This window comes from Cyprinus carpio, chromosome A9, assembly GCF_018340385.1.
Source record: "Cyprinus carpio isolate SPL01 chromosome A9, ASM1834038v1, whole genome shotgun sequence".
Lineage (NCBI taxonomy): Eukaryota > Metazoa > Chordata > Actinopteri > Cypriniformes > Cyprinidae > Cyprinus > Cyprinus carpio.
The window spans coordinates 2,682,856-2,710,259 of NC_056580.1; the positions used below are offsets into that span (position 1 = coordinate 2,682,856).

The 27,404-nt window shown below is 37.7% G+C and overlaps 1 protein-coding gene across 2 annotated transcripts; it reads right to left on the bottom strand.

Moving 5' to 3' along the window:
- Positions 1–953: 953 nt before the first annotated feature.
- atf2 (activating transcription factor 2) lies at positions 954–27,399 on the bottom strand. 2 transcript variants are annotated; one of them, XM_042763178.1, is made up of 12 exons: positions 27,265–27,399; positions 26,424–26,493; positions 25,248–25,344; positions 25,044–25,162; positions 24,330–24,455; positions 23,163–23,341; positions 22,144–22,258; positions 18,635–18,721; positions 14,904–15,071; positions 12,042–12,248; positions 8,408–8,513; positions 954–2,693 (listed from the first exon to the last, which is right to left on the bottom strand). In XM_042763178.1, the coding sequence occupies exons 2-12, from the start codon at positions 26,469–26,471 to the stop codon at positions 2,458–2,460; spliced, it is 1,488 nt and encodes a 495-aa protein (XP_042619112.1). In that variant the 5' UTR covers positions 26,472–26,493; positions 27,265–27,399; the 3' UTR covers positions 954–2,457. The 2 variants fall into 2 exon arrangements, with proteins under 2 accessions (XP_042619112.1, XP_042619113.1); XM_042763179.1 differs by lacking the exon at positions 27,265–27,399 and adding an exon at positions 26,962–27,233.
- Between the last annotated feature and the right edge of the window lie 5 nt (positions 27,400–27,404).

Genomic DNA, 27,404 nt, shown 5'->3' on the forward strand with positions numbered 1-27,404 from the left:
CGTCAGGCTAAAGTTCACGGTTGGTTGAAAAAACAAGATGATGATGATGAGTGAGCAACAAGCGAACACACTCGGTGAGGCAGTTCATAAAACTACACAGCGATCAAACCGCAGCACTCCAGAGTACGAATGTCTGACTCGAAGAATCGTTCGTTTGAATCGGTTCCTTTAAACGATTAAACTCACAAATCACCTCGCAGCTCAACCACATTATATAAACAACACCAATTCTATATTATCTAATCTTGTAACACTAAATACAATTTTTGTATTTTTAAATTGCATTTCATAAAAACTTAATACAGGGAACATACAAGCGAATATTCAAAAGAAACGAATAAATTATTAGCAAATCTGCCAAATGAGAGAGCAACGAATCTAACTAAAGCTAACTTAAGTTTAAAACAAAGCTCAGACATGAAATGTGTATTTTTAGTCATTAATACATAATTATGCCGATAATTGCCGATAAATCACTGTATTTTTGGCTGGTGCTTACACTGTAAGCTGAGTAAATTTGTTTAATTTATGAATCGTTAAGCCAGCACTTTGCATATCTTGTCAGCATTGTTGTTAACGTAAGATTGATTGATTAGTAGGGCAACTTTCTGTATTCACACCCGTTGTTGTGATTTTTTTTCTTCTTCTTTACTGTATTTTGAAGAATGAGAAAATCAGGCTGCCATTCGGATTAGGGATCGTCACGATCACAGGGATGATATTCATTTTCCTGATGAATAACACAGTTTGCCCCCAGAAACGCACCAGCAAATCAACAGCTGCAACAGTATTTCCAAAAGTTTAGGCAAAGCTGTGACTAAATGTAGAGTTGAATTTTCCAGGATTCTCCAGAAGATGGCAGAGTTTACAAAGCAAAATATCATTCAAATAAAACAAATACAAGACAATGGAGGAAAAAAACAAAAAAGACAAAATCTACAGAATGCTTTAAATAGCTATTAAAAGATTTATTACAACTTTATTATAATTTATACATAACTTTCACAAGCTACAAGTTGACCGCCAACACAATAATTATCACACCCTTTCCAAAGTGGACCTGGTAAACAAGAACAAAACCCTCATTGTAAAGCTGCCGTTTCCTGGCTGAAAATCTAAGAGTATTAAGATGTTCAACTGCGACAGAGACATGGTTGAAACACTGCTCCAATTCTCTCAGAGAATTCAGTCATGCAGGTGAAGCACAGAACGACCGTCATACGAATTCACCTTTGAAACCAAAATCAAGCCGACTTAAAAGCAGAACGAAATGCAGCAAAGTCTTGTAGAACTACACAGTAGTAAGCCAATAGGTTTTAAAGAGAGAAGCGTATGATAATGAAAGACTTCATCTATTTTTCTTACTTCGTAATCGTCACTAAGCGTAACTTCATAGTAGAACTTAAGTTTTATATCCGTCGAGCAGCTCCAGTTCCTTTTCAGTTTTGTGGAGTTTTACGCTAAAGACAGAATTGCTGAAGACGGTTCCACAGGTTTAAAGGTTTGTTCAGGTGATTTGTTTTTTGTCGTCATGATCCTAAGACAAACATAGTACCAGTAGAGATCACATACAATGATTTCATCATAATGGCATATACAATGCTTCCTTAATTACTCCGTAATCAGAAAGACAACCAAAGCGAATGAACTAATGAACTCTTCTCAATGTCTCTAAGAGTCAGACACCACAAATACAAAGTCAGCCACTTTGCAAGTAAGCGAAAAAAAATCACTTATAAAAAAAGCATTCAAAATAAGTCTATTTCACCACTTCACCTAAAACTTCACTGTAATTAACTTGTGAAATAAATGTTATTGTGATTTCAATAACCTGCGATGAATAAATGGCACATACCGAAGTAAGCATTTGAAGAGTCGGCATGGTGAATACAATCACTGCTCAATCAACAATCATTCATGTCAGAAAATCTTCCTTAAACATGCCAAGAACCATATGAAACATTCACACAACAACACCTCACTATTTCTAGAAGACTGATGATCGGATTTGTTTTAACACTACTCCAAAAATCTGCTGGAGCTGCTTGTGTCAAACAATGATCGCTTATAAAAACAAACCTTTCACTCCCTTCATGTGCAAAATATAAAAGGCAAATAAATTATAAAGTGGCCAATTCTTCCATCTTCGAGCCTCTGATAAGTCTGTTTCCTCTCACTATGAATCCGGATGCGTTTGGACACATCGTCTCGATCCTTCCTTAACTCAATAAATACACCACAAATAGAAAAACCATAGAACAATCAGTACACTCTCTGCAGAACCTCCCACGTGCCTTCCCTGACTGCTGTACTCACTCTTTGTAAAAATGCGCTGGGTCGAAAACAGCTCAAATGAAAACAGAGTGGAGACGAGACCGGAGTGTACCAGGGAACATCTCTCAGCCCTCTCATTTCAACATGTCTGCCAGGAATCAAAGTGACCGATCAGGGGCCTGATCAGCTTCCTGAAGACTGGGTGTGAGAGGAAGAAGCGCCGTCCATGTGCGAGTCGTCTTCCTCTTCTGTGCTGTGGTCTGCGGCGGGTGCTAGCGCGGGGCCGGATGCGAGCGCTGCTGCGGCTGCTGTGGAGGAGCTGACGCCGTTGGATGTGCTGATGGAGCTGTGCTGGATGGCCTCGTTCTGAGGGCTGCTGGGAACAGACATCTCCCCACCGCTGTCCTCCTTATCCAGCTCTGAAACACACAGACAGACAACTCTCAACCCCTTTCACACACATTGCAGTCTTTTGTTTTAATTAATGCCTTAAGTACTGTTGGTTAAATCTGTGAAAAAAAAATCACATGACCACGGATGTGTTTAAAATAGCAATATAATATATGTACACTGTATTGACCTTCCAGTATGATGAATAAACCAGAAGTCATAAATAAAATAAAATAAACTCTTTAAAAAATTTATTAAAAGAAAAAATAAATATAAAAAATATTTGGAATTTTTTTTTTTTTTTTAAAGAAGTCTCTTGCGCTCACCAAGGCTGTATTTATTTGATCAAAAATACAATAAAATGTAAAAAAAAAAGAATTATATTTAAATATAAAACGCAACTTCAGCTTGTCTCAACATCGTAAACAGTGTTGCCAAGCAGAATTGGGCTACTTTAACACTGTTGCCGTGGGTTGTTTTTTTTTTTTTTTTAATGTTGAAGTGTTGAAGCGACTCTGATAACATGATATTCATAATATAATAATTGCTGTTAATAGTGTTCATCGTCTGTTTCATTACATCTTTAATTGAATTTTTTATGTACATTAACTAACAGTCACCACTGATAATATTGTAGAAACCTAATTTTCTGTAAAGTTGCTTTGTAACGATTTGTATTGTGAAAAGCACTCTACAAATAAACTTGAATTGAATTCATCCCGAACTTTAGAAGGATGACCACGCCAAAAAACGTGTATTTTACCCCCCGCTAAACACTAATGAGGCAAGAATTAAATACACTTACGATCTGCTTTTAACTTCCGCTGATTGACTGCTCCTCTCAAAGAGTATTTCTTTACGCTGTCTTTTGCTAGCGCTTAAACACACTTTACTGTTTATCACAACAAACAGTGTTGGGGTGACGCATTACAAGTAACGCGAGTTACGTAATCAGATGACTTTTTTCAAGTAACTAGTAAAGTAACGCATTACTTTTTAATTTACAAGAAAATATCCGAGTTATTTTTTCAAGACACTTACTTCGTTTTCCCATTTATTGACAGACAAGTCTCTTGTCTCCATATTGGGAGAAATCTGAAGTACAGAGGCGTTGTGTGCGCTGTGTGAACATGTAGTAGTTCTAGACTAAATGTGAATGTGCATTAATCCATCCCACTCGCAAAAAAACAGATTTAGTATTCATCAAAATGAATTAAAACTCAGAATATGACGCAAACCTGCAATAATTAAATGTTAAATAACACAGATGTATCTATTCCCATTTTATTAACTAATGTCTTTGCTGCTGACCTTTGACGATCCAGTTCAACCATAATAATAAGCAAAAATGACTTTAGATAAACTAACAATTGTGCTTCATTGTTTTTTATTGCTGAAGAGTGTTGAACCTTCTTCTCCTGTGTTCTACTGTACAGACATGAATGTACTTTTCCTTCAGCCTGAGGTTTATTCATTACACTTTTTGGTGTGAAAGGGCTTTTACATTTGTTATAAATAGAACTTCTTATATTAAAAACAATCAAGTCCTGCTCATATTTAAAAATAACGTAACGCATTACTTTCCATAAAAAGTAACTAAGTAATGTAATTAGTTACTTTTTTACATAATAAAACAATATTGAAAAACATTACTTTTAAAATTAAATCAATTCAACACTGACAACAAAGGGTTAAAGCAAGCGCCCGACACTGACTAGGTGTGCGAGTACGAGACCGAACGCTACTTCAGCACGTCTCAACACAGTAAACGAAACAAGCGTTGTGTTTTAGTTTTAAAACGAAGCGTTTTAGTTATCGCAATTATATTTATACTGTGAATTAGCGATGGGGAAATCTGTCGCTCATGATCTGTAGCGCTTTTTCTGATCTTTAACGTTAGATCTTCACATGCCCCCTGAAAGTATGGCGCCATCTTTGTTTCAGCCTCACCCGACCCGTAATCACCATGTGACTGATGACTCTTGAGCTGCAGTGTTGACATCTACCGTCAGGCACTGACCGTCTATGCTAACGAGCGACGGTGTGAGGGAGAAGGCTTCATTCTGACCCTGCAAACATCTAAAGTTCTCTCGCAGCGGATGAGCTGCCGGCATGATTGCGATTAAAGACTTTCCCAGTCCAATGCTTGGTCTTTTATTAATCCCTGTGCTTGCTTTGTAACCTTTAATTAAAGTTGCAATGTCATTTTAAACCAACATCATCAGGGTATATTAGAGGCTGTAGCGTGCGGCCAGACTCGTGCACCCCTCCCTACGATCCCCTCTCTTTCCTGCCAACTACTGCAGCGACAGATAATTACTGCACCTGATTTTAATGATACACACACAGGAGAGCGGCAGAGATGCGCGGTCCAAATGCCACCAGCTGTTCTGCAGTTGCATTGAATTAATTGGCTCCTGATGAGGAAGCGAATGAAAAAAGGCTTGCTCTTGCACAGAAATGCGGACTACCATGATAATTAATATAGCTAATGAAGCAAGCACGGCTCAAATGGCACTTGGTAATTAACGCGAGGGTATCTGATTGTGTGCGCGGTTCTGATCCGGTGTCTTGAATTGACTGGGCTCCGATCTGGTGACTTGCAACACATTGGGGTTACAAATACCCTCGCTGCTCCATGCATGTAAGGTCGAGCTCAGAAATCAGAGCTGGGTTTTCTCCTCTCTTCGGCTCCATGTTCAGGCATCTGTAATTACTCCTAATGGTATTAAGCAGGAAAGGGGGTGATATATTATCATACACTGCATCACATGCTCAGGAGAACGCTCTCCGCTCACCTCCTCTTGGATCATCTCCGCTGTGAGCAGATGGGGCTTGTGCAATGCCAAACGGAGGCACGGCCTGCACTGTTTGCAGGGCAGCCTGGGTAATTTTCCCGCACTTGCTACCAGGGCAGAGAGATTAAGGCCAGAAACATACTTTACTTAAGTATGCAATCACAAATGAAAATGCTTTGCCAAGCAGGCCCACGTCGGCCATATTTTACACCTATCCCAACCACGTACAATGCGATTTTCATATATTTCAGGCCTAACAGACTGTAATGAAGCAAACAAGACGGGAGCGTTCAGGTGACCGAATGAAACCTGTACTTTTTCACCATATTAAGACCGTTCTTTGACAGGTGATGACCATCTGCGGCTTCTCCGTCCTGCGATGAATGTGGCACAAACCGCCGTTGTTTACAAATCCGGCAAAGACGGAACGACGCTCTTCTGCGAGTCTCATTTGCACAGGTGACTAATATATGACCCCTCACGGTGTTGGGTGACATTGGCAGCATAAACAGGATTGAGGAATGGTTTCGATCATCTCCGTACCCTCCTCTACCTCGCCGAGACCCACCAAATGAACAGCTCCCTGACAACCCAATCTCACCCGACAAGCATCCCGCTCATAATATGCATGAGACCTGTCAGTCAAGGTGCTTAACAATGCTGGCGCATAATGAACTGCACGGCTGCAGCGGAGCTTCTGTCAGGCTCTCCGCTATAATACACTAATTTTGGAAGCAATCATTGTCAATACAAGTCAGCCTTGGGTTACAAAATTAGCCAAATGCAGATACACGCACACACAGAGCCAGCTAAATATCAGACACGGTGTGAAATCCAAACGTTGAAAGTTATGCTCAAAAAGTGCTTACACACCAGCAGAGCGGCGTGGGCAGCTGTTAAGTTTTAGTGTCATGGAAATGCTTCCGGCAGACGCGCACATGCAATCGCTCCCACAACCGCTTCTCCGTCCCTGTGACAACAGCTAATTGATATGAAGTGGCTGCATATGGCAGACGAGCCGCAGATCCTCACGTCTCACAAGGTGTCATTAAAGCGTAACGGCCGAAGACGCGTGTGCAACAAAAGCAGCCCTCAGTTTCTGAATGCCTCTTTATCACTCATCTTAAAGAGGACGGCGCCACATACAGCGGGGATCATTTTGTTAGCGAACATCGCTGTTGTGCAAATATATGAGTCCTCGGCGATCTGTGGTAATAATAAGACGAGATGAATCTGTGTTATTTCACACTCAGGGCTAGTTCACGTTCCACTTCACGTTTCATCAAAAACCCAACAGAACACTCATTAGGAATAAAACTCGTCTGTTATAGTCAAAAACAAACAAAACTGATTTGGGGAAAAAATTAAAAGCACCCATCAACAACCCATTAGGCAGAGCAGTCATTTCTTAACCCTGTTCTTGGAGACAACAACAGTACACATTTTGTATGTCTCCCTTATCCTAGCCTTCCATGTACAGTCTTGGAGTCTGTACTAATGAGTTGAATCAGGTTTGTCTGGGAATAGTACAATGGCCAAGAGAGCTCAATGCACTGCAACTTAAGAAAACACATGCACACATGCAAAGAGAAAAAGCACCAGCAAATTAAGAAAAAATCTTCATCAGTTTGACAACTCGTGTGCTGCAAACACTCAAAATCAAATCCAGAAATGTGCTGCAAATATGCACAACATGGCCAAATATAGAAAAGCGTTGCAAGTAGCACAGACCACAATGAAAATGTTTCAATGGGGCCCCAACAACCCTTATGAAAATAAAAGTTTTATTATAGTAAAAGTGTGGTAACCATGTCTTTTGGCGTATTGATTACCATTTGTATAACCACAGTTTTACAAAATTCCATGGTTAAACTATGTAGCAAAACCATGGTTAATTTGTGGTTACCGTGGTTTAACTATATACTATACCATGTTTTTATTTTTTATTTTAATAGCAAAACCATGGTTGATTTTCATAAGGGAAGTTGTAAAAGTAAGTCAGCCAGTGCGTTGCTCTCTCAGCCACCGTAGAATAGTGTTGGAAAACACTGCCCTAGCACCCTAGTAAGTCAAGTCAAGTCACCTTTATTTGTATAGTGCTTTATACACTACTGACTGTGTCAAAGGAGCTTTACAGCGTTAAACAGGAAAATAGTTTGTCAATAATGCCAGAACATTTTTCAGTTAGTGGTCCATTTAAAGATTTTCATTAGTAAATGAATCACATGTTGATTCAGTAACTGGTTTGACTCAGTGAAGAATGATGGATTCATCAAATTGTTTCAAACCAGTAATGAATGGTTTATTAAAAGTTATGTACTAATGGTTTTAATAGCAAATAATATTTCAAGATGAACACTCAACTACAGAACTACAGAGTATTGATCATAAAATAAGGCTTTTATTTTTAGGAGATAAAGAGTGACAACTGATATTTATATGCATCTTATGCAAATACTCTGCTGTACTATTACAAAGATCTCAATTATTTATATTACAAGCTATCAGAATGTCATCTTACCTTTTCGTCACATAAACAATAACATCTTGACCAAATTGCATATTTTTTGCGCAGTTTGGCCCTCTGAATTAAAATGATGTGCTTTTACTCCTCCAGTATGAGCTCCGTATTCTTACTATATCACATTATATGAGCCATAAAAGTCTGATGTATCAAATATGACACTCGAAAATCCCTCCCAGATTTTTAAGACGTGTTCCATTTCAAAAATGTTGATTTTTTTTTTTAACTATTACTCCATATGTAAGGCTTTACAGGGTTAAGAGCGCAGAATCATGAAGTTTTTCAAAAAATATCACTAAAATAAAAAACATTTTATGGCTGTTGTGATTCATAAGTGCTAAATCTAAACGCGAGAGCGCTGGAGTGTGATGACGAATCAAACGGATGCGTCTGACAGTGTGAATGTGCTGCGGTCACTCACGGTGGTATCCTGATTTCTTCTGCAGGAGCGTCACGGGACAGTCTTTATGAGCCAGTAAGAGCTGCTTCAGCTGGGCCACCTCACTACGCAGAAGAGTCACCTCATTCTGGACATAGAGGAAGAAGATGAAGAAGAATCAACAGAGAAGGATCATTAGCTCTTCTTCTTTTAAGCTTTTTTGGGACACAATTATAGCTGCTTAATGGCAGAGTCCCAGGAGAGAGAGACACAGAGAGAGCGTTCCCCTCCGCCAGCGAAACACCGTCGCCCATTCTGCTGAGATTTACTCTCGTCTGCCATCAGGACTCCCATGGGGCTGTGCAGTTCTGCATGCACTAAAGACAGGCTGTTTAACAGTCAGCGTAGGTGACTTTAACGGGATTTACAGAGAGCCGAACGGGTGCGAAAAAAGGGCACAGCGCCGCAGATTTAAAAGCTTTCTGTGTTCCTCAGAAACATAGCCGACATTTAATGTAGCAGTCTAAACGCGAGCCAGTTTATTTCAATCCATCTGTTTTATCTTGGCAGAGCTGGTATGGTCTGCAGATTTAAACGCAGCTGTTTAAACACTATGGCCACGTTCACCACTAACTGCTATCTTCCGTTACGACCTCAAGGTCGGCCTCCCTCACTCCTTCTCTTCTTTCGTTATTCCACATCACATCAAAATGCACCCAAGACTCCAATAATCAGCCACTTAGTAATGATGTTGACCACAGGTTATTATTATTAGGTACTGCAAAATAACTCATATGACTTAGGGGCACTGATATTAAATATCCTAAAATAAGACGTGCACATTTGCGGTGGGCTGGTGTGGGTGTTCAACTACCATGCCGAAATCTACAGAGCAGTGTGGCAAATGGCTGAAAGATAAATATTTACTGTAATGAATAATAATCAGCGTAGCTTTCTGGAATGTGACTGGTCAACTGTGGTCAGAAATGTTTTATAATGGCACATTTGACTTTTGCTCCAGGCAAATGATTTCCTACATCGCTGCGCTAGTTGCATGTCTCTCTGAACATTTTTCTTCTCATGTAATAAGTAATTTTAAATCAGTGTTTTATGCACATTTATTTTTTTTTAGGTAAGAAGTAGTGTTATAAGCAGGATAATGCAGTCAAAGAGTAATGATCAAAAAAAATTTACCTTGACATGGTGACTGACCAAATATTAAAATTTACACCGCTGTTCAGTAGAAACTGATCATTTTATTCAGGAAGGAAGGATGCATTAAATTGATCAGAAGTGACAGTGAAGACCTTTTCTTTCTAATGGAAGCCGTTAGTTTTAACTTTCAATTCATCAATAAATAAATAAAATAAAAAATAACTGCAAAAAATGCATCATGGTTTCCACGAAAATAGTACGTTTTAACTGTGTTTCTGATCAAAGAAAAATCTTTTGAATGGTAGTATACATAGATAAGACTTAATATATATATATTTTTTTTACTCTAAAATATCAACAACAAAAAAGTACACTCTGGTATATACATCTTTTAATTGTCCAAGAAGAAAAATTATTTAATAAGCCACTAATTAACCTGTAATAGGCCTATATACACAGTACAGGTCAAAAGTTTGGAAACATTACTATTTTTAATGTTTTTGAAAGAAGTTTCTTCTGCTCATCAAGCCTGCATTTATTTGATCAAAAATACAGAAAAAAACAGTAATACTGTGATATATTATTACAATTTAAAATAATTGTTTTTAAATTTATTATACTTTAAATTATCATTTATTTCTGTGATGCAAAGCTGAATTTTTAGGATCATTATCACATGATCCTTTAGAAATCATTCTAATATGATGATTCATTATCAAAGTTGGAAACAGTTCTGCTGCTTAATATTTTTTCAGAACATGTGATACTTTTTAGGATACTTTGATGAATAAAAAGTAAAAACAAAAAAAAAGAATCTATGTTTTTAAAATATAAATATTTTGTAATAACAATATACACTACTGGTCAGTAATTTGGGGTCAGTCATTTTTTTTTCTTTCTTTTTTGTAAATAAAATCAATACTTTTATTCAGCAAGGATGTGTTAAATTGATAAAAAGTGATAGAAAGAAAATATATTATTAGAATATATATTATTAGATTTTTTATTATTTTGAATAAATGCAGTTCTTTTTAACCTTTTATTCATCAAATATATTAGACAGCAGAACTGTTTCCAACACTTATAATAAATCAGAATATTAGAATGATTTCTAAATGATCATGTGATAGACTGGATGTTACATGTGACACTGAAGGCTGGAGTAATGATGCTGAAAATTCAGCTTTGCATCACAGGAATAAATTATTTTTTTAAACTATATTCAAATAGAAAACTATTATTTTAAGTTGTAATAATATTTCACAATATTACTGTTTTTTCTGTATTTTTGATCAAATAAATGCAGGCTTGATGAGCAGAAGAGACTTCTTTCAAAAGCATTAAAAATAGTAATGTTTCCAAACTTTTGACCTGTACTGTATATATATATATAAATAATATCAGACAAACAAAGAAAGGAAGAATAATTTAACATGCTCTGAAAGTTAAATATCATTGTGCTACAAGGTATTATACAATGAACTTTCGATGACATTAACATGTAAACTGACATACTGCTTCAGGTATGGTCCACCTTTGTGCCTTTCAACAAAAAAAAAAATATCAAACGAAATGTCTAAAATCTGCCGAATCTCAACTGTCCCTGGAGCGGTTTTCAGTGAGATGGTAAAGCAGTAAGATCAGGCCTGTTCAGGCCATTAAAGTGTTTAATGTCTTCACAGAGCGGCTGCATCCATAAAGACAGCACAGGGGGGATGTTTGGCTCGAGTGCTGCCGTGCGCTGGTCGGCAAACCCTGACACCTCGTTAAAAAGCCAGTTAAGGATGATGTTAACGTAATTGAGCATCATTAGAGCTCTACGCTCCGATCAGCTGGGCCAACGGGGCAGAGAGGGACAATTACACCAGCCCATCAGTGCTGATAAATGCACTCGTATTAAACACCTTCTCTCCGATGAAACATACTGTCACGCTCGCAAAACATTGTGTTATACACCCAACAGCCTTCTTCAGTTCTCCATCTGTTTCATGTTAGTTTATTCCTTCATATAACCCACACATTAATCGCACTTCCCCCACCCCTTCGCGAAACCACTGCGCTTTGTTTAAACAGACAAATAAAAAAGACAGCGCGCAAATAAACAGTGGCACATCTCATTAAATTGTCTGGAACGTGCCGGCGCCGAGCCGCACTCTCCGTTATCAGCAGAGACAACGGTTACGTGAACTGTTTCGAACTTGTCAGCGGCGGATCCTAATTGCCTGCTACAAAACGGGGGTTGAGAAAGAGACGGCTTTCCCTCAGAGAGTTCCAGGGCAGCTCACGAACGCTCCGACAGAGCAGACGTCACGCTTGTGTGCCGATGACATCTGGAGGAAACGTCTTTATTGACAGGGCCATATCGATGCAGGAGACTCCAACAATCACGCCGTGGCTGTCATGCAAACACACTTCTTAATTTACATTAATGACTTCATCACCATCTTTGTCTGGCTCTCAAATACACCCGAAGACAGTCTGATGTGTGTGTGTGTGTGTGTGTGTGAAGCTGTCCGTTCACCTGTAGCTGTCCGTTCACGCTGCTCAAGTCTTCTGCTTTTTTCTCCAGATTCTGCACCCAGACTTTTCTCTTTTGCCTGCAGCGAGACGCAGCGGCTCTGTTTCTTTCCAGAAACTTCCGTCTCTTCTCGTCTGGGTCCTCGCTGGTGGTTCTCCGCCGCCGCCCGCCTGTGCTGGAGGTGTGCTGGACTGGAGGGGCGGGAGACACCTGCACAGGCCGACAACCAAACACAAATCAATTAAGACCTTTTAGATGCATTACATCAAGGGCTGCATCCACCAATGGCCCACGAAAACAAAAAACTTACCAGCCATAAATATATCCATGACCACGAAATGTGTGTAAAAATATTAATAAATGTCTTTTTAAATTTTTTAATGTTTGACAAAGAAATTGTTGGTAAAACTTCACAATAAGGTAGAATTTGTTAACCTGCATTAGCTATCATTACCTAACAACGAAAAACTATTTTTTGAAGGCATTTATTAGACTTACTTAATGTTTATTTATAAATACACACTACCATTTAAAAGAAAATGGAATTATATTTTTATATTTCAAATGCATTTCTATTCATTAAAAACTTCAGAAAAAGGTATCATGGTTCTTACAAAAATATTAAGTAGCACAGTTGTTTTCAACTTTAATAATAATAAAAAACTGCAAATAAGCATTTTAGAATGATTTCTGAAGGAACATTCGATTTAAAATAAAGTGTTATTTTAAATCGTAATGATATTTCAAGATACATCTGTAATAATACAGTGGGGAAAATATTTATTTGATCCCCTGCTGATTTTGTACGTTTGCCCACTTACAAAGAAATGAAGGGTCTGTAATTTTTATAGTAGGTTTATTTTAACAGAATACCAACCAAAAAATCCAGAAAAACACATTATATACAGTTTAGAGATTGATTTGCATTTCAGAGAGTGAAATAAGTATTTGATCCCCTACCAACCAGCAATCCTGGCTCCCTCAGATTGTTTCTGTGCCCATGTGGAACACAGATTACTCCTGTCACTTTAAGAAGTTACTCCTAATGTCAGCTTGTTAGGTGTATAAGACACCTGTCCACACAATCTGTATCTTCCATTTCAACCTCTCCCAACACCACGAGCAAGACCCAAGAGCTGTCAAAGGATGTCAGAGACAAGATTGTAGATCTGCACAAGGCTTGAACCGGCTACAAGACCATCAGCAAGAAGCTTGGTGAGAAGGAAACAACTGTTAGTGCGATTATTCAGAAATGGAAGAAATACAAAATAACCATCAGTCGGCCTCGGTCTGGAGCTCAGAGCAAGATCTCGTCTCATGGGGTAAGGATGATCATGAGAAAGGTGAGGGATCAGCCCCGAACTACACAGGAGGAGCTTGTTAATGATCTTAACGCAGTTGGGACCACAGTCACCAAGCAAAACATTGGTAACACACTACTTGCCAAAGAACATCTAAATGATTCAGAGAATGATTCAGAGAACGCTTGGGAGAAAGTGCTGTGGTCAGATGAGACCAAAATTGAGCTGAAATTGGCATTAACTTGACTCGCCGTGTTTGGAGGAAGAGAAATCTTGACTATTATCCCTACAGTCAAGCACGGAGGTGGAAACATTATGCTTTGGGGCTGTTTTTCTGCTAAGGGTACAGGACGACTTCACCGCATTGAGGGGCCATGTACTGTAAAATCTTGGACGAGAAGCTCCTTCCCTCAGCCAGAAGTTCACTGAAGATGGGTCATGGATGGGTCTTCCAGCATGACAATGACCTGAAACATACCACCAAGGAAACAAAGGAGTGGCTCAAGAAGAAGCACATTAAGGTCATGCAGGGGCCTAGCCAGCGTCCAGACCTCAATCCTGTAGAAAATCTGTGGAGGGAGCTGAAACTTCCAGTTGACAAACAACAGCCAAGAAACCTTCAGGATTTAGAGAGGATCTGTAAAAGAGGAGTGGATCAAAATCCATCTTGAGATGTGTGCAAACCTGGTGACCAACTACAAGAAACATCTTACCTCTGTGTTTACCAACAAGGGTTTCTGCACCAAGTACTAAGTCATGTTTTGCTTGGGGATCAAATACTTATTTCACTCACTGAAATGGAAATCAATTTCTAACCTGTACATAATGTGTTTTTTCTGGATTTTTTGGTTGGTATTCGGACTTTATACCAAATTTCTTACAAAATCAGCAGGGGATCAAATACATATTTTCCCCACTGTATTTCAAAATGTACTGTTTTTACTATATTATACTATACTGGACTTTCTAAGCAACAGACCCCAGAATGTCAGAATGGGAGATCACACCTCATCCACTCTCATCCTGAACACTGGCACACCACAGGGGTGTGTCCTCAGCCCTCTCCTCTTCTCGCTCTTCCCGCTCCCCCGTCCATTCTACCAACACCATCGTCAAGTTTGCTGATTATCCCATTATAGCAGGACTGATTACAGACAATAATGAGACTGCCTACAAGGAGGAGGTTCAGCATCTGACAGAATTACACTGGCCGTCTTAGAAAGAAAGCCAGCTGTATTATAATGGACACCACTCACCCTGGACATCACCTGTTCTCCCCTCTGCCCTCTGGGAAGAGATACAGAACAATCAAAACAAAGACTAACAGAGTGAAAGACAGCTTCTTCCCTCAGGCAGTCGAATGCATAAACCCTCCTCCTGTCTCTCCCAAATGACTAGTGCACATCAAACCTGTGTCTCAGGAACTACAAGTGCAATACCATACACTGCATATTTGCACTAAATCATTTTACATATATTATATACATATCTTTATATATGTTTATACATATTATTTGCAAGAGACATTTAATACAGTAGAACACTGTTCACATTCAGTACATACAGGCGTTTCTGTAGTGGATGTAGCCGGCTGCTGTAGTGACTTTGGGCGTGGCTCCTCAGCTGGAGGCGGGGCCGGGGGCGGAGTCTCACTGGCCGAGCTGCTCTGGATGTCACCTGCATCGCCGTTGGTTACCTGAGGGAGCTGCTGACTGAGGGCCGCCTTCAGCTTCTGCAGGTGAGAGACAGAGGTCAAAACACTGTCACTTTAAGAATACAACTGTTTTATCTGCTTGCTTTGAGTCCTATTTCACATTTACAAACTGTAAATGTCACATTCAAAACACTGAACTGTGGTTGGCCGTGTTAAATGACAGTCAGAGGGCCCTTCCTGTCTAACTGGGAGCTTCTGGCCACAATAAGCTGCAATATGCAACAGACTTTATGCCGACAGTCAAAAATCTGCCTATTCGCATAGCGTTTAACCATAAAATCTCCCTCTCTTCAGCATTTATGTCTACAGTTCCAGCATAACTGCAGTGAAATGTGGAAAAACACAGTGCTATCTCTCTCTCTCTCTGGGATCAGGAGGCTAAACTACATTAGAGAGAGGCGAGAACTGAAGATTAGAATAATTAACTTCTGCGGAAAACCAGAGGCAAGGATTAAAACAACATATTCATCACAGCTTTAAACAGATGCTTCCCTCAGAGCTCTTCCACAGGAGTAAGAGCTGTCGTAGCTAATTCCCTATTCCCTGGAGATGGCTGTGATTTTCTCTTGTCAGGGAAATCTGCCTTTCCCCGGCGTACTGTAGCGTGTGCAGCACAGAGACCTCAGCGCCAAGAGCTTTTCTCTTCACTATGAGCAACCCCCGAGAATGACAACAGTAGAGTTGGACGAAGTTTAAAAATCTCTCAATATTTTTTCAGCATTTTTATGACATTCAATATAAATATTTAGCACTTGCTCTGAATAGTCTCTGCTCTAACGTTTATCTAACATTTGAAGAAGAATTAAAATGATTTAATGTAATATTTAATATTTTACTTAAAATTTTATTTAATAAAAAAACTAAAAAAACATAATATAAATAAAATAAATTAAAATTTTTTTTAATAACATAATTAAATGTTGCTTGGTTGGAATCTTTTATATTTTATAGTATGCAAAAATATTTAAAATATTTTTTTAATAAATACAAATACAAAATTTATTATTTTTTTAACAAAATATATTTACAAAACCAGTTTAAAAAACAAAGTGACTTCAGTGAATATTTGAACAATAATGTTGATAAATCAATAAATTAATGTCTAACCCTCTCAAACATTTTATGCAGTTTTTTTTTAGTATCACTGAGATACTATTATAGTTTTTTTTTATTATTAATATTTTTGAATTGGTTTTTATATTACAGATATATTTTCATTTTAGTTCAAGTTTTAGTATTTTGTTTTTAGCATTTTAGTTGTTTATGGATATTTTTACTAATTATTATTTCCATTTTAATTTTACATTAATACCTACACTAAATTAAAATGAGAAATGCTGCCTTGGCAACTCGATAAAATAAGATTTTTATATTTTATTTTATTTCAGTTAACGTGAAAAACAAACAGAAATCCAGTCTTCAAGATTGACAGAAGTTGTATATCTCCACAGATCATTTTTTCTAAGCTGACTTGGTTTTTTAAAAACCCTTAGCAGGAAACCATGATGTGACCCGAAAGCAGTCGAGCGCGAGAGTTAACAAACGCCCCCACAGCAGGTGAGGTGTGTAACCATGGCCACAGGGACGGCGGACACATTAATTTTCATGAAAAAACAAGAAAAGAACATTATTTTAACAGCCATCCTCGGCAGACCAATCTATCTAGCAAATTAGTTTATAGAGCAATACCCTTCCCCAACTCCACGTTTCTACAGGACTAGAAAGAAATTATTCACGTCGAACAAGTCACGCAAAGGCTGAGCGAAAGACTGAAAGAGAAAGAGAGAGAGAAAAACAGAGGGACTGTGAACAATGTGTGCGGGGCCAGTCAGATTCATATTTCATATCTGCCATCGGAGCCCCATCAGAGCAGTAGCCCTCCATCTCGAGGGTTTTATTCAACCATCTGCTCCTTTATTACTTATCTTTATTTTGCAACTAATTAACAGCATAATCTTCTAAATTCAGCAAGTTAATTATCATTATTGTGGTCTTTGCAGCATCATCAGTCCTTGTAAAGTGTCTGTGTGGCAGGGGAGCGAGCGAGCGAGCGAGCGAGTGAGAGAGAGAGAGATGGGGGGTTTGCTTGACGAGGGCTCATTAGATGTTTTCTGATGAGTTGAGGTTTTGTGCGTGTGCTTCCTGTAGATGGAGGTTATTTGGAGCATGGGTGCATATGTTGTGAGGGTGTATGTTTGAATATGTTTTATGTGCGTATGCTGATGCGGTGCATGTTATGAATGTTTGGTCATGCAGCAGATGTGCATTTGTTGGTGTTTGGATGCACATGGGCATAAGCAAGCATGTACTTGGCCATATGCATTTAAACAAATAGGGTACGAAACAGGGCTTGAAACTTGAGAAAAATAAGTCTAATTTCTTAGTTAATGTATTAGTAAAATCAGGTCATTTTCAGGAGCTCATATTAAACTTGACTAGTTTAGAGTAATGACTAATAAATATATATTTCCCATAAAAAAGGAAAAAAAAAACATTTGATAATTTTCCCTAAAATAACTTCAGTAACAGGGTAAAATTGTTGAGCTTGAGAAATGCAGTTGGCATAAAAGTAAAACAATTCTGAACGTTTACATACACTACTGGTCAAAAGTTTGTAATAATTAAGATTTTTAATGGTTTTAAAAGAAATCTCTTCTAATAATCATTCTAACACACTGATATGCTCAGTTATTAATAATGGTTCTTATTTTCATCAATGGTGTGCTGCTGAATATTTCTGTGGAAACCATGATAGAATTGTTTTATGATTCTCTTATGAATAGAAAGCTCAAAATAACAGCACTTATTTGAAATGGAAATCTTCTGTAACACTAAAAATGTCTTTACTGACACATTTGATCAATTTAATGTGACTTTGCTAAACAGATTATTATTATTATTATTATTATTATTATTTTTATTTACCCCAAACTTTCGAATGTATCATGCTTTTCACAAAAAATTAAGCAGAAAAAAATAAGAATTTTTTTCTTGAGCAGCAAATCAGTATATTATTATGATTTCTGAAGAATCATGTGACACTAAAGAGCGGAGTAATGATGCTGAAAATCAGCTTTGAGTCACAGGAATAAATTACAGTTTAATATATATATATATAATTACAAAACAGTAAATTGTAAGAATATTTAATAATATTACTATTACAACTGCATTTTTGATCAAATAAATGCAGACTTGATGAGCATAAAATACTTCTTTAAAAAAAAAATAATAATAAAATATTAAAAATAAATAAATAAATAAATATTTCTCCAAACCTTTGGCCAGTAGTGCATGTACTAATTTCTCTTTAAATGTGCAAATAGCTGGTCTCTAGATTTCAAAGTTCATCTGAGCAACCACTATTTCAGCAGTGTGTGCTGGTCTGGTTGTGTAAAACACATAAACAAACTCCAGCCAGATGCCCTCTTGTGCTCTTGCACAGGAGCTACACAAAACTCGATGTTGTGTCAGTGTTGTGGACTGTACATTCCAGGTCCCTCTGGGATGAAGGAAAGTCTGTTTACACTGAAACACGCCTGCACGTGGATGCATATGTAAATGAGAGGTGCAGAAATTACCATCTTGGCTTCTGATTGGACAGGCTGTGGAGAGGAGGGGCCAGGGATTCCAGGGACACTAGGCACTACGGTGACTGGTCTGACCAGCTGAAAACACACACAGACACTTATGAAAAAAATCAATACATGATCAGTTCTGCACACACTAAATATGATCCTGTACTTCTAAGAATGCCATGGGGACCAAAAAGCATGGTATATATTAAAATCATACAAACAGATAACTTAGTTAAGTTAGTCAGTTGAGTTAATCACACTATCTCCATCACCTGACTAGCTCAGAAGAGTCACTCGCAGGTTATCATGTTTAAATGCAAAAACATATTTAAATATCTATAGTTTAGCTGTCAACAAAACGAACCAAATGAATAAATGGAATAAAAAAAATAATTCTTATAGAAAACACTGCGCTAGGTATTAGGCAATTTATTTCTATTATATATAATTTTTTTGCCATCCCTCTCCTTTCCTCCTGCCGAAAGCCTACGAGACATAATCATATGCTGCTCAGTCTTCCACACACACACACACACACACACACACACACACACACACACACACACACACAGGGTTTGAACTGCCCCAGACACACGTGTGTGTGTGTGTGATAATGTGTCTCTGCATACATTACTGCACCCCTCACAGGCTGACGTCATGAGAGCAGCGCAGTGTCCTTCATCCACCAACACACACTTAAACACACTTACTGCACTGGAGCCATGTTTAAGAGTGCTTAGATCACTTCCCAGCACGATTTGTTTCTCCATGATGGATTTGCAGAAATTGTTTACATCCGGTTAGGGGACAGACTGATTTTTACACATGTAGTAACAGCCGTCTCGAACGTGTCTCCTGTGAGGAGGGTTTTTAAAGAGAGGGAAACCTCTGAAGCTGAACATTCGCTGTTATTTTAATCAAGCTTCTGTGTCAACTGTACTTTGGATGTGTGTGTGTGACCGGACCATCCAAATGGTTGCTATTAGAAGGTATAAATGGCTGTGGATCACATCTGTCCATCAGCGGTCAGGACAAACCCATCTACTACATCATAATCCTGCAGCAAGAGAACACAAAGGAGATAAAAAAACACTGTCCCACAACAGCAGCCAATCAGCAGTAAGACACTATTGAATGTGAGCTGCCTAAAGACAGCATTTTAAAAATATCCAAGGGCTTTTCCAATATAATATACTTTGGCATTCTGGATGTGAATGCAAAAACTCTGTTCCCACACCTTGCAGCAGCCAATCAGCAGTAAGACACTATTGATGGGGAGGAGAGAGAACTTGGTACACAAGACAGACAAAGGCAGACTATGTAAAGACAGATGGCACTACAGAAACGACTATAGAATATGGAAGCTCGTTTCCGCCACTGAATAAAAAATAAAACAAGGTAACTGACACTTTTTAATCTCACAATTCTGACTTTTTTTTCCTCAGAATTGCGAGTTATAAATTCGCAAGTCCAAAAAAATAAAAAAAATAATTCAGAATTCTGACTTTATAACTCACAATACTTACTTTATATCTTGCAGAAAAAAAAGTCAGGATTGCAAGTTTATATCACACAATTCTGAGAAAAGGTCAGAATTAGTGGTCGACCGATATTGTTTTTTTGACAGCCGATATCTTGGAAAGCAGGGGGCTGATAGCCGATATAAAGCCGATATAATTATTACTTTTTATTTTAATTAATATTTAAGAAATTTGAAATCATTTGACAATGGATTAAAAAATAAATGTGTAAAATAAACATGCTTATACTTTAGATGACAAAGTATTTTTCACAAATAAATAATAAAAATATAATTAAAAAGGAAGTAAACACTGTAACCAACAGGGCACTCAGTATTCTGGGAAGTTTGTGAGCATTGGGAATCATATTTTTCAAATAAAGCCAGGGTAACACTCATTTTAAATGCAGCACACAGAGAAAATTACATGAATATGACGATGGGCAAATGCATAAAGCGCAGCATAATTTGAAATCACGACTGTGAAGTTTAAAGCATTCAATTCACACAGACCGACCGTCACACAGAGAACACGCGATCATGCTGGATACAGACGCACACTTCACAAGATCTCACAGCTGGATTCGCTTAAGTTTGCAAGGTTTGTGATTATTAAATGTTCATTAGCCATTCAAAGATTTGTTTAAATTATATAAATGCGTATTTGCTTAATGCTGACGGAAAATGAGAAAGTTTTATAATGTTTGCCTTTCTATTACTAATAAAACCAATCGTTGTAATACTTTCTGTATACATTAATTCATTTGTTTAACCGTTCTATCAGAAAAATGCCAAATCAGCCGATATATCGATATTAAACAGAACTGTTAACAACGACGGTGAACAAAAGGGAGAATGTGCCTTTCTCATCGCCGTCAAAATAAAAGTCCCGATACCGATATTTGAAAAATGCCAAATCAGCCGATATATCGGTCGACCAACAGTCAGAATTGTGAGATAAAAAGTCGCAATTACCTTGTTTTATTTTTTTATTTAGTGGCAGAAACGGGCTTCCATAATAGAAAGAGAGAGATGGCAGAGAAAATACAAAAGAGGAAAAGGTCAGGGGAATATAACTTAAGATCAGCCAAGAGCCGCGTTAATATTGGAGAAGCCTTCCAGCGCTGGAGAGGCTTTAAAGAGGTTGCTTTATTTATTCTCAATACGTGAGTTACATTGGTTTTGCTGCGTTTCACAGAACTACGATGTGCTGTCTTTTGCTTGATTATACTTGTGTGTCATCTTCGCTTGTTTGTTCATTTGCATTAATATTCTCCTTCGCTTCAGCTATGATAAAGAGACCAATAGGTGTGTTTGACTTGAAGCAGCGCTGCTCAGCCTGATCAGTGTCTGACATCAAAGTACTGCGAGAGCCATTCGAAATCACACGAAGCCGTCTGCTCTCTACAGCTTTCTCACTGTAGAAGTCGGGAAGTCGTGGTCTAGTGGTTAGAGAGTTTGACTCCTAACCCTAAGGTTGTGGGTTCGAGTCTCGGGCTGACAATACCACGACTGAGGTGTCTTGAGCAAGGCACCGAACCCCCAACTGCTCCCCGGGCGCCGCAGCATAAATGGCTGCCCACTGCTCTGGGTGTGTGTTCACGGTGTGTGTGTGTGTTTACTGCTTTGTGTGTGACCTGTGGATGGATTAAATGCAGAGCACGAATTCTGAGTATGGGTCACCAAACTTGGCTCTATGTCACTTCACTTTCACTGTATTTTAATGTCAGCGAAAAATGAGATGACTTAACATACTCCTCATATAATGTTGTTGTTGTTTTTACTTTGGTTCCTCTTTTAGTGATCGCTGTAAACCCTTGAACATATAGATAGGGGTTTGATCTTTTTGGGTAGGAGGCATGTTTGTTTTGGTGATTTCAAATATCAAAAATATTTCCCAGAAATCTCTTACTGGATTTAATAATGTAAACTCACAGCCCAGGAGCTTTCTCTACACACTACAGAGAGAGAGGAGTGTGTGTGGGGCACTCACAGGGATGGCAGTGGGTATGTGCACGCTGGAGCTGGCGATGGTGGCTGGAATGGCGACTGGCATCGTCTGACCGTTAGGCAGCTGCAGCAGAACCGGAAACGTGCCGGACACCGGACTGAAGACAGACAGAGAGATGGGGGAAACAGAAACAAAATTCATACCAAACATAGGATTAACATAATTGTAGTATAGAATGTATATGCACAGCCTTGTAATATTAATAAGCTACAAAAACAAGCTATACAGCATCATGCTTTAAAGTCAACATGAAACAGCAATTGCACAGTAGTGTAAAAATTTTATAATAGGACGGGACATAAATTTACATAAATTTAACATTCATAAATGTATTCATCAGGAATTAATAAAGTAGTAATGTATAGTTATTTGCTACTGCAACTTTAATTTACTCTATATTAACATGAAATTACTACTAGAAATTATAGAAAAACTATTGGCAAGATTTAAAAAAAAAAGGCAGCATTGCCTACAATATTAACTAAAAAATGCCAACACAGCTATTTGGTTTCTGGTTAAAATTAACAATGGTAATATTAAGTTACATCACGATAAATAAACTTTATTTTTATTACATTTTAATTACACATTACAAAGGCAAAAGTTTTCCTTTGTGATGAATCGTGCAAAAAAAATGATTACATTTGTATTAATGCAATAAATGTATTAACTGTATTAAAAAAAGCAAACAGTGTCAGTCATTTTGTGTTCATGTTGACTTTAAGTGATCAAGAATTAACAAAAAACAACAGCAAGAATGTTCTCTTCAATCGGTGTGTGAAGCAAAACAAAAAGCTCAAACAAAACCTGTCTGATGGACGAGCACTTGTCAATTCTAGGATGTAAAAGTAAAGGCACATGGATCACAAGCAACTGAAACTAAATCATAAATTCATAAAGTATATGAGTGACGAAAACGAAACACCGAATGAGGCGTAAAAGGAGAAAATGATGGCAAACTAAGAGAGAAGCAGAATAAGTAACATTTAGAAGTTACTTACACTATCGGTCTACTAGAGGATGGGACCTGGGTTATAACAGAGCTAGATGTTGGAGATGGGAGAGCTTGCTGAATAACAACACCAGCCTCATTGCTGGCCAGTAGTACATTGGGGACTTGGAGGGAGGCAGGACGGACTATAGTGGACGGAGGCAGAGAGGTCGGCTGCAAAGAAACCTCCTGAAAACACCACACGAGAGCCAAGCTGCATCAAGCGCTCACACAAAACTACACTGTCCATTATACTGTTTCTGACTGTGTTAGTAGCCACAGGGAGCACATACATTGTTCACCTATGGATTAATGAATTAAGAGACTGCCCTTACAGTTGATGGATGACAGTGTCTTCAAAAAAATGCATTACTGCAATCAAATGTTTGGGAGTAGGTAAGATTTTATTATTATTCTTTTTTAAATGTTTTCAAATTTTTTAAAGTGCTTTGCATTTATTTGATATTTATTTGCATTAAAAAAATTTTTTTTTTATATTTTTATTTATTTTAATATGTAATTTATTTCTGTGATCAAAAGTGAATTTTCAGCATCATTACTCCAGTCTTCAGTGTCACATGATCCTTCAGAAATTCAATATTTTTTGTGGAAACTGTGATACATTTTTTTCAGGATTCTTTGATGAATAGAAAGTTCAAAGGAACAGTGTTTGTTTTATTACAATTGATTAATTTCAGATTTTCATTAGAAACGATGAGTAAACAAATCATACTTCTATCGATCTATCGAGTGCTCAAAGTGAAAGTTTATCCATTACAGCTCTTAAAGTCAGAATCAGCATATTTCCTGACTTTTCTTTAACCTCTATGAAGAAATGTATTTTCATTTGAAACTCAGTAGCTAAAATCAAGCAGCAAACACCTTTCATGTGTTGAATGAGGGGAGAAGGCAGCGTGAATCTGCACTGCTAACACAAAGGTGGTTATACATTCAATCCAGGGAGGGAAGACCCAGCAACCAAGAATTATTGGCAACACAATTCTGCACAATATGAGCCTAGGATCCTCCAGGGTGGACTTTCCCTAAAATGATTCTAGTTACTTTGCATGAAAAATCCCTACTAAATGCCTTCCAGCACTAAGTACCTACCACACAGAGGAGCTAAAATAAGTCCTACCCATAACTGCGAGTGTTTATGCAGCTCTCTGTGTCTCACCTTGTCGTCAGCGGTGGTGGACTCAGGGTGGGGAAGGGGGCTGTCTCGGTGGGACTCAATGGGTGTGTGCTCCTCTATTTTGTTTCGAACAACAGGAGTCACAAGAGGAGACAAGTCCAGAGGCAACTGCAATAACCACACACACATCAATGTTTGATTAAGCATGCATATCACAAAATCAGCAAGGGTGAAATGTGATTTTATCATCAAGATTTAAACAGATTGTTATGTTAGTTTCAGTTTTACAGTTGTTGTTTTTTTTGCAACAGAGTTTACTAAATTGCTAATAGATTTCTCAAATAATTAAGACAGAAACAGCAAGGAACACACTGAACTAAAGACCCCAAGGACTCATCAATTCGCTCAAAAGTGAAAATAATGTCACAAGATGTTAAGCAGCACCACTATTTTTTAATGATAATAACAAGAACTAATAACTGAGCAGCAAATCAGCATATTAGAATGATTTCTGAAGATCATGTGACACTGAAGACTGAAGTAATGATGCTTTACATCACAGGAAGAAATTATATTTTAAAATACATTCACATAGAAAAGCTATTTTAAATTGCAATAATATTTCACAGTATTACTGTTTTTACTGAATTGTTAATCAAATAAAAGCAGCCTTAGTGAGCAGAAGAGACGTCTCTCAAAACATTTAAAAAACCGTACCAACCCCAAACTGAACTCTAAACAAACTGACATCTTTACCTTCTTAATGTCATCCTCCGTGGCCTTTTTGAAGTCATGCTCAAACGGGCCGGTGAGCTCGTTAAACAGCCCGACCTCCTCGCAGTTCTTCAGGAAGCGGGTCGGTGTCGGTGTCTGGTCTGCAACAGCAGCCCATAAAGCCATGAATAATAATAGTTCATGTTCATTTGCTTTTATTACGAAGCGCTGACGTTTCAGACTCACCAGCGATGATGACGCTGTCATTGCGTGCTGGACCAAATCTGAGGGTCATCTCATGCTTGTGTTTATGCACCGCCAGGTGGTCTTCATTTGTGAATCGCTGTTGCAGACAGACAGTCATTATACAGATGCATGAACCATAAATAGCAATATGAAACTCTAAATGGAAAAAAGCAAGCAGGTGATTTTTTTTTAAATATACAGTACAGGTCAAAAGTTTGGAAACATTACTATTTTTAATGTTTTTGAAAGAAGTTTCTTCTGCTCATCAAACCTGCATTTATTTGATCAAAAATACAGAAAAAAACAGTAATATTGTGAAATATTATTAAAACTTAAAATAATAGCTTTTCTATTTGAATATACTTTAAAAAAAAAATAATTTATTCCTGTGATGCAAAGCTGAATTTTCAGCATCATTACTCCAGCCTTCAGTGTCACATGTAACATCCAGTCTATCACATGATCATTTAGAAATCATTCTAATATTCTGATTTATTATGAGTGCTGGAAACAGTTCTGCTGTCTAATATATTTGACGAATAAAAGGTTAAAAAGAACTGCATTTATTCAAAATAAAAAAAAATTCTAATATATATATTCTAATAATATATTTTCTTTACTATCACTTTTTATCAATTTAACACATCCTTGCTGAATAAAAGCATTGATTTTATTTAAAAAAAGAAAAAAAAAAAATACTGACCCCAAATTACTGACCAGTAGTGTATATTGTTATTACAAAATATTGATATTTTAAAAAACATAGCTTTTTTTTTTTTTTTTTTTTTTTTTTTTATTCATCAAAGTATTCTAAAAAAGTATCACATGTTCTGAAAAAATATTAAGCAGCAGAACTGTTTCCAACTTTAATGAATCATCATATTAGAATGATTTCTAAAGGATCATGAGATAATGATCCTAAAAATTCAGCTTTGCATCACAGAAATAAATGATAATTTAAAGTATAATACATTTAAAAACAATTATTTTAAATCGTAATAATATATCACAATATTACATTTTTTTTCAATATTACATTGTATTTTTTATATCAAATGAATGCAGGCTTGATGAGCAGAAGAAACTTCTTTCAAAAACGTTAAAAATAGTAATGTTTCCAAACGTTTGACCTGTACTGTATGTCAGTGCTTCAGGTGTGTAACAGTGATCACATGCCTGTCCGCAGCCAGGAGCCGTGCAGAGGAACGGTTTATCATCACTCATATTCACAGCTTCAGTCTGCCACCTGATAACACGACAAAAGACAAACTTGAGACTTGTCATTAATCAACAACATAATGACTTCAGACCACACCTAAGAACACAAGTATGATTTATACATCAATCAGCGTTATTTAATATCTATAAACATGCAATAATGAGTTTTATTCTGCACTACTAAAGGCTGAATGATTTGTGTTGTGTCTGACCAAGTTATCAAAGCAGGTCTGACAGGACATAGATAAGGATTTTATTTAAAGATTAATAACAGGGATTATGCATCACTAAACTTAAACACTTGACAGTGGCCTCTGTGCGAGTTATTGAGTGGTTTAATAAACACATACAGTAATGAAATGTGTTGTAATGATCATGCTGATGCTCATTGATAATAACAGCACAACCTATTGTCACCTTCTGCTTTAAATAACTCTTATATTTTCTATATTCTCACAGAGCTCTACTCAAAGCGCTTGTGTCTTTAATCACAAACCTGTATTTCTTTAATGTATTTCCAGCGACACCTGGACTGTATCGACACTAAACGGATTGTTTACATTAGTCTCAGCAGGCTAATCAACGCTTAGCCTCATCTCGCATTCAGTTCAATGGGACCGCGGCTAGCTGTTAGCATGCGTCGCCATATTAATAACAAAGAAACACCGACGAGCTCCGAATGTGTCATAAAACTGCATCTCGCTGTGTTACATAATCAGACTATTCTACTAGTCACCCGAAAGCTCGTTTCAGAAGGCGTGTTTGCTTATAATGACAGCGCACTGATGCGCTTACTCACCCGCAGGCTGAACCCTGAAGAGCCAAAGCCCACTTATACCACCTCTCGCGAGAGTTGGGAACTCCGCTAGATCCTTAACAGCTGAAAATCTCGCGAGAATCAGGCACTCCGCTTGACCCAGAGCCAAGCACTTTAAACTC